Source organism: Girardinichthys multiradiatus, chromosome 12 (assembly GCF_021462225.1).
Source record: "Girardinichthys multiradiatus isolate DD_20200921_A chromosome 12, DD_fGirMul_XY1, whole genome shotgun sequence".
In the NCBI taxonomy this organism is placed as follows: Eukaryota; Metazoa; Chordata; class Actinopteri; order Cyprinodontiformes; family Goodeidae; genus Girardinichthys; species Girardinichthys multiradiatus.
The window spans coordinates 5252389-5266356 of NC_061805.1; the positions used below are offsets into that span (position 1 = coordinate 5252389).

Below are 13968 nucleotides of genomic sequence, written 5' to 3' on the forward strand. Positions count from 1 at the left end.
GCCCACAGTTCCTAACGCAATGAAGAAGAAGAAGAAGAAGAAAACGCCACGCCTCTGGAAAACGGAAGGACTTACCCGGAACAATAAAATGGCAGAGAACGGGGGATTACAGGTTGGCGAAAACAAAAACTCGTAGTTTTTTAAGTTAGTTCAACTTTTCACGAATGTTTGAAAGTTAGACCTGTAAATATATACCGCCCTGAACTGAAACAGTTGGAGGACACTAATACGCAGGATTTCAATGGCAACATCTTCAATGCCTTTACGTTTAGCTGTATGCTAACAGTTTTATTTTCACAGAGGCATCCCTTTGTGTTTAACTTGCTAAAAACGAAACGTTCAGTAAGATTTTCTTCCTAAGTACCAATATCGGTACGAATGATTGTACTGAGTGAAAAAGAGATGGTTCAGAAAAGAATGGAAAGGCAGTAATACATTAAGTAAGCACTTGTTTTGGAAAGTTGAATTGTACGAACTCTGTTGTCTGGAGTAGTCTAATCATTTCTTGGAGTACAATATGGAAATGCTGAATATAGATGTTTCTATTTATTTTTCATTTTTAAAGACGTGCCTAAAGTGATCGTTAATAGTCTACCATTATGCCTAGAAGTGATAAGTGCTTTGATACAAGAAAGTAGGTGGCTGGGTAAAAAGTAACTAAAGAACAAAATGAGCCGCAGTCATTTCCTCCTCTGGCCAAGTACAATAAGATCCCCTTGGAGTTACATCGAGCATTTTATCATTAGATTTGTTTAAAATGCGCTTTCATGTGTTTACGTAGCTAGGTCAGCAGCCATGCAGAGGAGTGTGCTTTAACATTTGATAATGCTTTGAAGCTACAAACGTCACTCTCGCCTGTCATATTCAGTGGAAGATGTCTGTGAGGACAAAGTTTGATGCAGAGGTTACATGCAATCTAGTTTTTTTGTTATTGGATTTTAATGGGAAGTCATTGGAAGACTTTGATTGAGCTTCTGTGCTATTTTATGTTTTTTTTTTTTTTTAAGGCTTACCAGTGCTTTAGACAATGATCTGTCTGTTAAAGGTCATAACAACCAACATGCTATTGAATCAGCTTTCATGACCACAAGCCAGGGAAAGTTGTATTGTTGTTTTTGTCATATTAATATACCTATTCCACATTCCACTAAGAATAGATTTTAGAACATGTACAATTCAAATTGAACAACAGCACCTGTTTCCATTTGCATGCCTAACAAGCACATTCTAACTGGGTGCTAAGGCAACTGTACCAGCTTACTGTGCCCCCCTACTTAAGCCCGCACCCTAGAAGGCCTGTTTATAAAGTTTTGTAATGTCTTAGTTTTATTTTTTTCTTTCGAATATTTGTCTCAGGGCACAAACTTATGCCCCTTTTCCACTGGCTCAATTTGGCCTGGCTCCGCTCCACTCGGCCCGCTCTGCGACCTTTTCCATTACTGCTTTTTCTGTACTGGTACCTAGTTTTTTGGTACCTGCTCCTGAGCAGGTCCGATCAGGGCTGGGTAGGGACTACATGTGACGCGAACAGACTGTTGTTCACTGATTGGCCCTGGGACCAGGAGAAATCAGAAGTTTTTTGCTGAGGTGGTGCAGGGAAAAGTTAATAAAACTCAAGAGCGACTACAATAATATTCAGGACCACAATGGCCGGAGAGGGTCAAACCCAAATATTCGTTCGTCCGTTCGTTCGTTCGTCGTCTTCCGCTTATCCAGGACCGGGTCGCGGGGGCAGCAGACTCAGCAGAGACGCCCAGACGTCCCTCTCTCCAGACACCTCCTCCAGCTCCTCCAGGGGGAGCCCAAGGCGTTCCCAGGCCAGCCGAGAGACATAGTCCCTCCAGCGTGTCCTGGGCCGTCCCCTGGGCCTCCTCCCGGTGGGACGTGCCTGGAACACCTCCCGAGGAAGGCGTCCAGGAGGCATCCGGTATAGATGCCCGAGCCACCTCAACTGGCTCCTCTCGATGTGGAGGAGCAGCGGCTCTACTCCGAGCTCCTCCCGGATGGCCGAGCTCCTCACCCTATCTCTAAGGGAGTGCCCAGCCACCCTACGGAGGAAGCTCATTTCAGCCGCTTGTATCCGTGATCTCGTTCTTTCGGTCATGACCCAAAGTTCATGGCCATAGGTGAGGGTAGGAACGTAGACCGACCAGTAAATTGAGAGCTTTGCTTTTCGGCTCAGCTCTCTCTTCACCACAATGGACCGGCACAGCGCCCCCATTACTGTGGCAGCCGCACCGATCCGTCTGTCGATCTCCCGCTCCATTCTTCCCTCACTCGTGAACAAGACCCCGAGATACTTAAACTCCTCCACTTGAGGCAGGAACTCCCCTCCAACCTGAAGAGGACAAGCCACCCTTTTCCGGTCGAGTACCATAGCCTCGGACTTGGAGGAGCTGATCCTCATCCCAGCCGCTTCACACTCGGCTGCGAACCGCCACAGCGCATGCTGTAGGTCTTGGCTAGAGGGGGCCAGCAGGACCACGTCATCTGCAAAAAGAAGAGACGAAATCCACTGGTCCCCAAACCAGACCCCCTCCGGCCCTTGGCTGCGTCTAGAAATCCTGTCCATAAAAGTTATGAACAGGACCGGTGACAAAGGGCAGCCCTGCCGGAGTCCAACATGCACTGGGAACAGGTCCGACTTAGTGCCGGCAATGCGGACCAAACTCCTGCTCCGCTCGTACAGGGACCGGATGGCCCCTAATAAAGGGCCCCCGATTCCATACTCCTGGAGCACCCCCCACAGGGCATCACGAGGGACACAGTCAAATGCCTTCTCCAGGTCCACAAAACACATGTGAACCGGTTGGGCAAACTCCCATGAACCCTCGAGCACCCTGTAGAGGGTATAGAGCTGGTCCAGTGTTCCACGGCTGGGACGAAAACCACACTGTTCCTCCTGAAGCTGAGGTTCGACTATCGGTCGGACTCTCCTCTCCAATACCCTGGCGTAGGCCTTACCAGGGAGGCTGAGGAGTGTGATCCCCCTGTAGTTGGAACACACCCTCCGGTCCCCCTTCTTATAAAGGGGGACCACCACCCCAGTCTGCCAGTCCAGAGGCACTGTCCTCGACCGCCACGCAATGTTGAAGAGGCGTGTCAACCATGACAGCCCTACAACATCCAGACACTTGAGGTACTCAGGGCGGATCTCATCCACCCCCGAAGCCTTGCCACCGTGGAGCTTTTTAACCACCTCGGTGACTTCAGCCTTTTACAAATCATAAGCCATGGCTAAAGGCTGAAAGAAAAGAAAAATCACACATCAGCTTTCTGAATTACACGCAGGTATGGAGAGCTGTATTTAATAACATTCTAAATCAGCTGATCAAAATAAAATCAGCTGTTATGACGTACAAACATTTCCCCCAAAATACACAAAACAAACCATCATGAAACAAAGTGTTTGGTTCGGAAATTTATTGACAGTCCTCAAGCGAACCAGCAACGGCAGGAGGAGGGAGGAGGCGGAGAGCAGCTGTGCTGTAAAGTGTCGGTGACATTGAATCTTCATGATGAATCCAATTACATTTATGGAAAGAAAACATTGATAAAATATTTCGAAAAGTAAATTCATGCCACAGAAATGAAAAGTTGTTCAGATATATGGTCTTATATTTCACTATAACGGCCTTTATAGTTTACTCCTTTGCGATTTTGTTGCGCTCTTTTATGACGTCAAAAGGGAACTCCTGCACGTAAACTGACTGCTGCTACAATGGCAGCAACCCAGACAGCAGCGAAGAATCTGATATTTCTTTAGATATATTTCAGTCACTATCACAGAGAGACGCAGCAGTCGGGAGAAGAAAGTCAACGCTGCGACGTGCGGATGTGCAGACGGCCTCTAATACGACCAGAGTCTATTTTCGCCGGATGCCGGAGCACGGCCGGAGTCAATATAGAGGAATCATACTGCACCGCCAGGAAACAGATCGAGCACAACATGAGGATTTCAAATTAATTCACTAAAGATGGACTAGATCTTGCTATATTAATAAATACACTCATATATTTATAAATACACGTGTAATAATTAGCTCCTCTGGGGTTCGCAGCAGACCGGACCAGAGCAGATACAATGTAAATCCGGGGTTACAGTAAATGGTAAAACAACCGGAGGTGAAGTGAGCAGCATGGAACAGCAACAGCAAACACAAGGGATGATTCAAGATCTGAAGACACTACCTAGTGTCATTTTTTTTTTACTTTACATTAGAATCTTTAGAGAAACATTTATTTAAATATATTGTATGCGTGTGTAATTTATATTATTTTAATAATACTAATTTCATATTATTAATAATAATAAAAATTATTATTTTGTATTTTCAATTATTACCAATAACTGCAATATCTAAATGTACTTTTGTGACAGGGAAGTATTCTTAACTGCTGAGCCTTGATCCATCTAGCAACAGCGGCAACAACCTTTTCTTTGGCAATCTTTTTACATCAGATGCTCTAAACAGCTCTAGACTCTGCTTCAACATTCTCCTTCTGTCAGATATCCTGACCTCTGACATCATTTCTCTTGTGAATTCAGAGGTTTTTCGAAGCAGTTTGCTGAGAAATCCTCCGATCACAACTGGCTGTGCTTAGTAAGACCAGCCCATCTGTCCTTCGTCAGTTTTCCAGCTCTGATCCAGGCAGCTCTGATCCTCTTTGCTGCAGGAAAGTAGTGCAGACTAACGGCTGCTGTCATATTATTGCTGCCCCCACCAGCAATGTATCGTTTCACCATATTGACGCTGTTTTTAACCCAACTTGGCTTCAGCCTGGACCGTTTATCATTGATGCTCACACAATGAATGACCAGAGACTTCCCCTTAGACGTCATTTCCATGCGACTTTGGACCTGCAAATTGTAACATCGAAATATGCTTCTTTTGTATCACAATTGTCTTTTATCATGTCTCAATTACTGCCCAGTTCCTTCAATATATAGATGTTTTCTTTAAATTTTTGCATGTGTGGAAGAGCGTGTCACAGGCACGTTAAAGTCCTTGTCCTCGTTGATGTTATGGCTGAGACAAAAAATTTCACATAAAGCCCAAAATTGTAACTTCTTCAGACAAACTTTGGCGCATTACCAGTCCAGACAGCGGTGTCTCTCCTCTCTGCTTCTCCTGCCACAGCTCCTTACATCAGAACCCCTGAGCCTTATTTGATAAGTCTCGCTGGGCTGTAGTCCAGATAATTATTCCAGTGGATTGTTTAAAAAAACATATATAAGACATTCTTGCATGTACAATAATACAAACATTATTTGTATTTTGTTCATGTTTTTGTTCTCTATTTAACATTTATTTTTTAACGTTTCACACAGATTACTTTAACGTGACAATGTCACACAGTAACGTTAATAGCAGCACTGCACACTACACTGACGGCTGGAGGGGGTGCTTTAGCCGCCATAGCTCCAGCCGTCAGTGGAAACACAACTGGTACCGTACGGAGCAGAGCAAAACCGAGTGGAGCGGAGCCGCGCCACCTAAAAAGCGCTTGTGGAATAGGGACATTAGTGGAGAGTTCAGTTTAATTGTTATCATGTAGTTCATATACACCACTGACTAAAAGCAGGCCTTTAGCTGCTTAAACATTTGTAGATGAACTTTGTCAAATGCTCTGCATGTCTGTAGTGACACCTTGTTTAGTCAAGTGATAAAACTTTTTAAATTGTGCCCATCCCTGCTTCGAATATAACATATCTCTTAGAAGTATGTAACATGCTTTCTGGAATATTACAACTTCACTAGCAATTTTTGGCAGATGGTAATTAGGGGCTGACATTTTAGACAGATTTGTCATATCATAAAATGCTGACCACACATCCTTACTGTTGTTTCCTTCTTCTGCAGCCAGTGTGTGTACCAGTTTGTCATACCTTTAGGAAAATGAACTTTGTGATTACAACTTGGGTCAAGTCAAATTTGTTTATATAGCACATCTAAAAACAATAAAGTTGACCAAAGTGCTTTACATAATAAAAGATCAACAGTTAAACAACTAACAAGCAAAATAATCCAAAAAGGTAAAGCAACAAACACACTAATGTCCTGCTAAACTAGATTTGAAAGCCCTAAAAAGAAATGTGTGATCTGAGAGACTGTGTAGTACTACTACAGCTGTTGTAAGTACATGCATAGATTTGAGGGTTAACCAAAGTGTGCAAGTTCAATTACTATTGGGCCATTTTATATTGTTTTGTGGGTTTGTATTGTTTATATAGATTTAATTTTTGCTGCTTGAAGTACCTCTGTCTTTATTTGAAATGAAGCAGTTTGTAACCTTTGTTTTGAGGACTGTATATAAACTTTACTGACCACTTATCTCTCTTGGCAGGAATCAGCTCTGTGAAACAGACTTCAGCCTTTTAACAGGCGAAACACTTGTGTGGTACTTTGCCAAAACCATCATGAACCTTCAACAGTCTTCCCCTCTCATCCCCCCTGTCCATCCTGATGTACAGATGAAACCCCTGCCCTTCTATGATGTGCTGGATGTTCTTATTAAGCCCTCAAGTTTAGGTCTCTAATTTTTTCAAGTTTTGTTTATAGCAAATATGTGATAAATAAGTCTTTACAAGAGACCAGTGCAATTATAGTTGATTGTAATCTTATTTGAACCTTAAAGTCTGACCAAGAATGTATCAAAAGTTTATTTGTTTATTAAGGACTTCTGAATCAGAACTGAATACTTTCACTTTGAAGTTTGTTGTAAAGCATTTTGTGTTTGTATTGAATTTTTCTGCTAGTTTTTAACATCCAAAGCGAAATCAAATATTGAATTTTAAAGTTAACAATGTTTGTGTGTGTATGGTATAATCATAAAATTTGAAGACCAAAGACCACTTTTTTTAGGGTTACACATAAACTGCAAATAAACCTTAGGTTAAGGTTAGGAGTATATTGGTTAAGGTGAGGGTAGAGTTGAGAAGACCGAATGTTAAGGCAGCACAAAGGTCTAATAGAGTTTGGAAATACAAATGTGTGTGTGTTTTGCAATGGTAAAGTAAATCATTTTATGACAGCAGCAATGTTTCTTAGGAACAAGTACAGCACAGAGGTACCATCAAGAAAAGTATTTCATTTTTGCATTAACACCACAGCAAGTTCGAGAAGTATGCATATCCAGGTAAGACCTGTCAGTTATAGTTTCTTCACCAGTTTAGGAAATCGTGTATATTAAAGTCTGTTGCATCTTATGTTTTACAGAGACTTCCTGCCAGGTGGCAGAAGGGACTATATGGTTCAAATTCAACTAAGGTAGGGGCTTTAAACTGTTAAGATGATTTCATATTGAATGTCAAAAGACATCAACAGATTTATAATTAATTTGCTAACTAAAACTCTTAAAGGCAAACATTTGTATTTAAGATACTCTTCATAAATCCAATAAAAACTGTCATGACAAAAACAAATGATTATTAAAGTTCAAGTCCTGCTCCAGAAGTAACTTAACGAAGGGCACCTGTCCAACAAGAAATTAAGGGGCCATCAGTGTGCCTTCTCACAATATGGTTTTTGCAATAATGCTGCAAAGGCAACGTCCTCTTTCAGGCGCATTTAACTCTACATTAATGCAGTGGACACAGACACACAGACTCGATAAAACCATGAAAGGAATTGGACATGACTTTAATTTTCACATCAATGGGTTATGACTTCAGCTAAAGGTTTGTTTTTTCTTTGTTTTGTATTTTAATCGTGGACCCAATTTTAATGTTCTGTTACTCGTGATATTATAAAAACAGATTTTTGTTGCAGGTGATTAACATGGAGATCATTTTCATTTTGTATGAAATATCTTTTTTTCTATTAATGGAACACTTTACTCATTATTTTCTTAATTTACTGACTGTTTAAATTGTTTTGGTTAATGTTTTCTGTAAAAAGCAACATCTGCACTCATATTCTTGAATTTTTGAAGTTCAGATCCTGTTGCTGGTTGTTCTCACAATCAAATCACCTTTCATAAATATTTAGGAAATCCGAAATCAGTTGGTCTCTGTATAAATTTCCAGCTATTGTATAGAACCTTCCCATAATACCCAGATCTAACACAATATGAAGTGAAGTTACAGAATAGAAACATGAAAAAAGTACAATGATATTACTGAGCAATAAATAGACCAGCAATTATTTATCATTGAATTTGCCTGCACAAATTACATGGATATCATAAAGCAATACGTAATACATGTGGGCTGAAAGCTATGGCTAGAGGCAACACCGTGTGATGGCCTATTAAATCATGCAGGCAGGTAAGTCAGGTTCCATACACAGCCCAAATTCTGTGAGTTCTCGCTTAGATGTAAACAAAAGAGATGACAAACTGGCTTTTAAATCAGGTGCTTAGCACTGCAATCTGCCATCGTTGTATTTGTCAAGACACATGTTAAAATGACCAGTATTTCTTTTAACCAAACTGAATGACTTCCTTTGTGTGTTATGCTGGCGCTTCCAGTCTCTACAGTGAGCTTGAACAAAAACAAAGTGCATTTATACTGGTAGTTAGCAACACTATAATATCTTATAAAACAAGGTATTGTTTGTTCTGAATTGTCTCTAAAATAAACTGAATTGAATTCAAATCAATCTGTTCGGAAAGGAGTTTTTTTTTTTTTTACAGTTGTGCAGAGTAAATAGTACGATTTATTTATTGATCTGATATTAGCTAATGTTGTAAAAGCAGTTTTTTTACAATTGTAGCTGGTTAACATGGAGATCATTTATATTTTCTACTGAAATCATTTAACATTTTTGAAGTTTACTTCTTCTTGATGGTTCATTTGCAAACACCTTTTACATGTTAATTGATAAAGTCCAGAAAGTATATATTTGTACTACTTGATAAAATTATATAATATCAGGTTATATCATACTTGATCAGGTGAGTTGTTTAAGGTACGAAATTTAACGTTTAGGACATGGACTTGACTCGAGACTATGTCTTGACTTTGGACACAACATGGGACTTGCAAAACAATGACTTGGTCCTATTTCTGTGAACCATGCTGTGGCTTAGTGGGAATAGTAGTCATCTTGCAATCTGAAAGTTGTGGATTCTATTCCAGCTTCCTCCTGCCACATGTCGATGTACCCCTGGGCAAGGCACTTGATCTAAAGTTGCCTACCGATCTGCGTATTGGTGTATGAATGTGTGAGCGATAGCGAGTGCGATTGGGTGAATGTGGCTCTAGTGCAAAGCGCTTTGAGTGGTCAGTATGACTGGAAAGGTGCTATATAAGTTCAGTCCATTTACCATTTTACTATTTGGGAATTTCATGACCCCAACGCAGCTTTGAGTGTGCTGTCTGAATCACTTAGTATAACTCGAAGAAGACTTACAGGTCCTTCTCAAAATATTAGCATATTGTGATAACGTTCATTATTTTCCATAATGTCATGATGAAAATTTAACATTCATATATTTTAGATTCATTGCACACTAACTGAAATATTTCAGGTCTTTTATTGTCTTAATATGGATGATTTTGGCATACAGCTCATGAAAACCCAAAATTCCTATCTCACAAAATTAGCATATCATATGAACCTAATCATCTGAATCAACGAGTTAACTCTAAACACCTGCAAAAGATTCCTGAGGCCTTTAAAATTCCCAGCCTGGTTCATCACTCAAAACCCCAATCATGGGTAAGACTGCCGACCTGACTGCTGTCCAGAAGGCCACTGTTGACACCCTCAAGCAAGAGGGTAAGACACAGAAAGAAATTTCTGAACGAATAGGCTGTTCCCAAAGTGCTGTATCAAGGCACCTCAGTGGGAAGTCTGTGGGAAGGAAAAAGTGTGGCAGAAAACGCTGCACAACGAGAAGAGGTGACCGGACCCTGAGGAAGATTGTGGAGAAGGGCCGATTCCAGACCTTGGGGGACCTGCGGAAGCAGTGGACTGAGTCTGGAGTAGAAACATCCAGAGCCACCGTGCACAGACGAGTGGAGGAAATGGGCTACAGGTGCCGCATTCCCCAGGTCAAGCCACTTTTGAACCAGAAACAGCGGCAGAATGCCTGACCTGGGCTACAGAGAAGCAGCACTGGACTGTTGCTCAGTGGTCCAAAGTACTTTTTTCGGATGAAAGCAAATTCTGCATGTCATTCGGAAATCAAGTTGCCAGAGTCTGGAGGAAGACTGGGGAGAAGGAAATGCCAAAATGCCAGAAGTCCAGTGTCAAGTACCCACAGTCAGTGATGGTCTGGGGTGCCGTGTTAGCTGCTGGTGTTGGTCCACTGTGTTTTATCAAGGGCAGGGTCAATGCAGCTAGCTATCAGGAGATTTTGGAGCACTTCATGCTTCCATCTGCTGAAAATCTTTATGGAGATAAAGATTTCATTTTTCAGCACGACCTGGCACCTGCTCACAGTGCCAAAACCACTGGTAAATGGTTTACTGACCATGGTATCACTGTGCTCAATTGGCCTGCCAACTCTCCTGACCTGAACCCCATAGAGAATCTGTGGGATATTGTGAAGAGAACGTTGAGAGACTCAAGACCCAACACTCTGGATGAGCTAAAGGCCGCTATCGAAGCATCCTGGGCCTCCATAAGACCTCAGCAGTGCCACAGGCTAATTGCCTCCATGCCACGCCGCATTGAAGCAGTCATTTCTGCCAAAGGATTCCTGACCAAGTATTGAGTGCATAATTGTACGTGATTATTTGAAGGTTGACTTTTTTTGTTTATTAAAAATACTTTTCTTTTATTGGTCGGATGAAATATGCTAATTTTGTGAGATAGGAATTTTGGGTTTTCAAGAGCTGTATGCCAAAATCATCCGTATTAAGACAATAAAAGACCTGAAATATTTCAGTTAGTGTGCAATGAATCTAAAATATATGAATGTTAAATTTTCATCATGACATTATGGAAAATAATGAACTTTATCACAATATGCTAATATTTTGAGAAGGACCTGTATTTCATAGTCTTTTTAAAAAAAATTCTTAAAAGAGTAATAAACCCTAACATCTGCCCTGTGTTTACCTAAACATTTATTCTTCTTTTCTGACTGCACTATATTCTAACTAAGATTAAATCGGAATATATGTAATTACAATTTAATCTATGCAATTAGATTGAAATTACTTAAATTTAGTTCATGGACATAAATAAACTTATAAAGTGCCTTTGACATTTATTGTGATATAAACTACACCGAATTGTACTATAATGTGTAATGTCTTTGCTGCAAAATCTTTTATTACAGTATAGTACTATATACTACAGAGTGACAAAACTATTAGTATCCCTATCAAGATGCATCTAAGAAACTCTTAATTTTTTCAATTTTCAGGTTCTGCTTGGCAGAGACAAGCTGTCTTCAAGATGATAATTTCCCCAACAGTCTTTGTATAAAGGTCAATGGCAAGCTTTTTCCTTTGCCTGTAAGTGTTTTTTTTTTCCTTTAGAAAAGTAAAGGATAAACCATCCAGTAAAGTATTTTATGGGGGAAAAGACTAAATTTTCTTTGCCTGTAGGGATTTGCACCACCACCCAAAAATGGAGTTGAACAGAAGAGAACAGGAAGACCCCTAAACATTACCTCCCTTGTCAGACTCTCATCCGCTGTACCGAACCAGATTTCAGTGACATGGGCCCCAGAAATTGGAAAGGTGAGGGTAACAACGTCCTATTTAATTTGAACATAGTATTTAAATTAGATTTTGAAGTACTTTTGAGTACCTGGTGTCCTGTCTAATGATGTGTCAGTGTGTTCCACAGTTTGTAGAATTTGGAAACAAATATCCCTGGAGTCAAGGAACTAACAACTACTCTGAACAATGACTTCTTATTGGTCTCCCTGACTTCATTGACTCTAGATTCTGTTTCTAATTTCACTAGTTCCAAAAGAAACTATAGGATAGTAAACATCAGTAACTGACAGCACCTCCTTTTCCAGATAGATGAGCAGTTACCTGTTACAGTTTTGTTTAAAATATTTTTTTAATTGATCTCATGTAATATTCAATCTGTCAGCCAAAATCATCAACATTACAAGAAGTAATTTTTTACTCTATGTGTAACGAACCTATATAAGATACGAATGTCAGTTTCTGAAATGAGATTTAAAAAATATCAAACCTTTTCATTGAAATTCTACGTTTTTGAGCTGTAGCTGTATGCGTGCTGAAATGGAAGGGCTCCACCAAAACTTTCAGTGCAAACAAATGGTTACACCCCTGGTATCCTGCATACCTTAAAAAAACACAATTATTCATTTAACAGGACTTTATTGTTAAAAGATCTATATTTTTGGTTATTTTTCAGACCTATTCTCTTTCTGTGTACCTTGTGAGGCAACTGACTTCACCATTGCTCCTGCAGAGACTGAGGATGAAGGGAATCAGAAGCCCAGATCACTCCAGGGCACTAAGTAAAAATGTTAATTATTGTATTAATTTCACATTTTACACTTTCACACTAAAGGTATATTATACACGTTTTGGTGAAGGTGCTTTAAGTCAGTGGTTCTCAGTCCTGGTGCCTGCGACCCACTGTCTTGTTTGTTTTGGTGTTACCCTGCTGAGACACACCTGACCTGAATGAATGGACAAATAACAAGCTTTTTAAGGACAGAACACTCAACTTTTCACACCTTTAAAGTTACATGTGGTCCTACTGCCATTATGATTTTAAAAATGCTGCAATAACTTGGTTTGCCCATGCTACCAAATGGTCTCCAAAATCAGTAAGATTAAGGACATCTGTGGCCCACAGCCCTTTTCAGGCATTGATTTTCTGTCAGATTTAGTATTGGACTTTGGCCCACCCATACTAAAACATCAACTGCTGGCACTGATCATGTTCACCCGCTACACTGCCGCCTTCTCCCTCAACTCCTCAGAATCTTATCTTTAAATGTTCTTTGATGACTCTCCCTTGGTTGACCTCATCACAGATGAGGACAACATAGAGTATATAGACAGGGCACATATGACTTGTGGTTAGGTGTCAGCGGAACCACCTCCAGATCAATGAGGGGAAAACTAAGGAACTGCTGGTGGATATCCACTGCTGCCGAGCTACCACACAGACACTGATGAGCTATTATGGGTACCAGGGTGTTCACATGAACAACAAACTGGACTGGAGCCACAACAATGATACACATCATAGGAAGGATCAAAACAGACTCTACCTACGTAGCAGACTGAGGACATTTGGAGTGCAGGCGGTTCTCCTGAAGAGTGTTTGGTGGCATCAGCCATCTACTATGGTTTGTCTGCTGGAGCAGCAGCTGATCGACAGCTCAGAGGAAATGACTGGATAAACTGAGCAGGAAGGGCATCTCTGTTCTAAGATGCCCCTCGGTGGTGGTGGGAGCCCTGTTTTATTGTACTTACTTAAAAACAGTGAAATGATTCACTTAATACCAAAACTGGTTTAGTTTGCCAAATGTAGGGCTCCACAGTGCCCTGTAATTATTTTTAAGTCCAGCCCTCAATTTCTCCACCTATAGATTTTTGTTTTTTGACACATAGGGTGTCTTGTAAAAGTATTCGTGCCCCTTGAACTTTTCCACATATTGTCAGATTACAACCACAAACATTTGTGGTTGTAATCTGACAATATTTTATTGGGATTTTATCTAGTGATTGAAACCCTAAAACCCTGGACTTTGACTGGGCCATTCTAACACAGTAATATGTTTTGTTTGAAACCATTCTATTGTAGCTCTGGCTTTATGTTTAGGGTCGTTGTCCTGCTGGAAGGTGAACCTTCGCCCCAGTCTCAAGTCTTTTGCAGACTAACAGGTTTTCTTCCAAGACTGCCCTGTATTTGGCTCCATCCATCTTCCCATCAACTCTGACCACCTTCCCTGTCCCTATGGTGGTGGCATGATGGAGGCATATTTTACACTGGGGATGGTGTGTTCAGAGTGATGTGCAGTGTTAGCTCTCTGCCACACATAGCATTCTGCATTTTGGCCAAAACGTTA

General features: G+C 40.7%; 1 protein-coding gene across 3 annotated transcripts in view; it reads left to right on the top strand.

Moving 5' to 3' along the window:
* The window catches only part of pias2 (protein inhibitor of activated STAT, 2), a 59723-nt gene continuing 45755 nt past the window's right edge, over positions 1-13968 (top strand). The window contains exons 1-7 of one of the 3 annotated variants that reach the window (XM_047381352.1): positions 1-112; positions 6349-6533; positions 7053-7140; positions 7221-7271; positions 11323-11413; positions 11507-11641; positions 12297-12402. In XM_047381352.1, the coding sequence (XP_047237308.1) occupies positions 6422-6533; positions 7053-7140; positions 7221-7271; positions 11323-11413; positions 11507-11641; positions 12297-12402 (583 nt within the window). In that variant the 5' untranslated portion in view covers positions 1-112; positions 6349-6421. Of the gene's footprint in view, positions 113-196; positions 441-6348; positions 6534-7052; positions 7141-7220; positions 7272-11322; positions 11414-11506; positions 11642-12296; positions 12403-13968 lie in introns of those variants that run through there. The other 2 variants (XM_047381354.1, XM_047381351.1) reach the window with 2 other exon arrangements.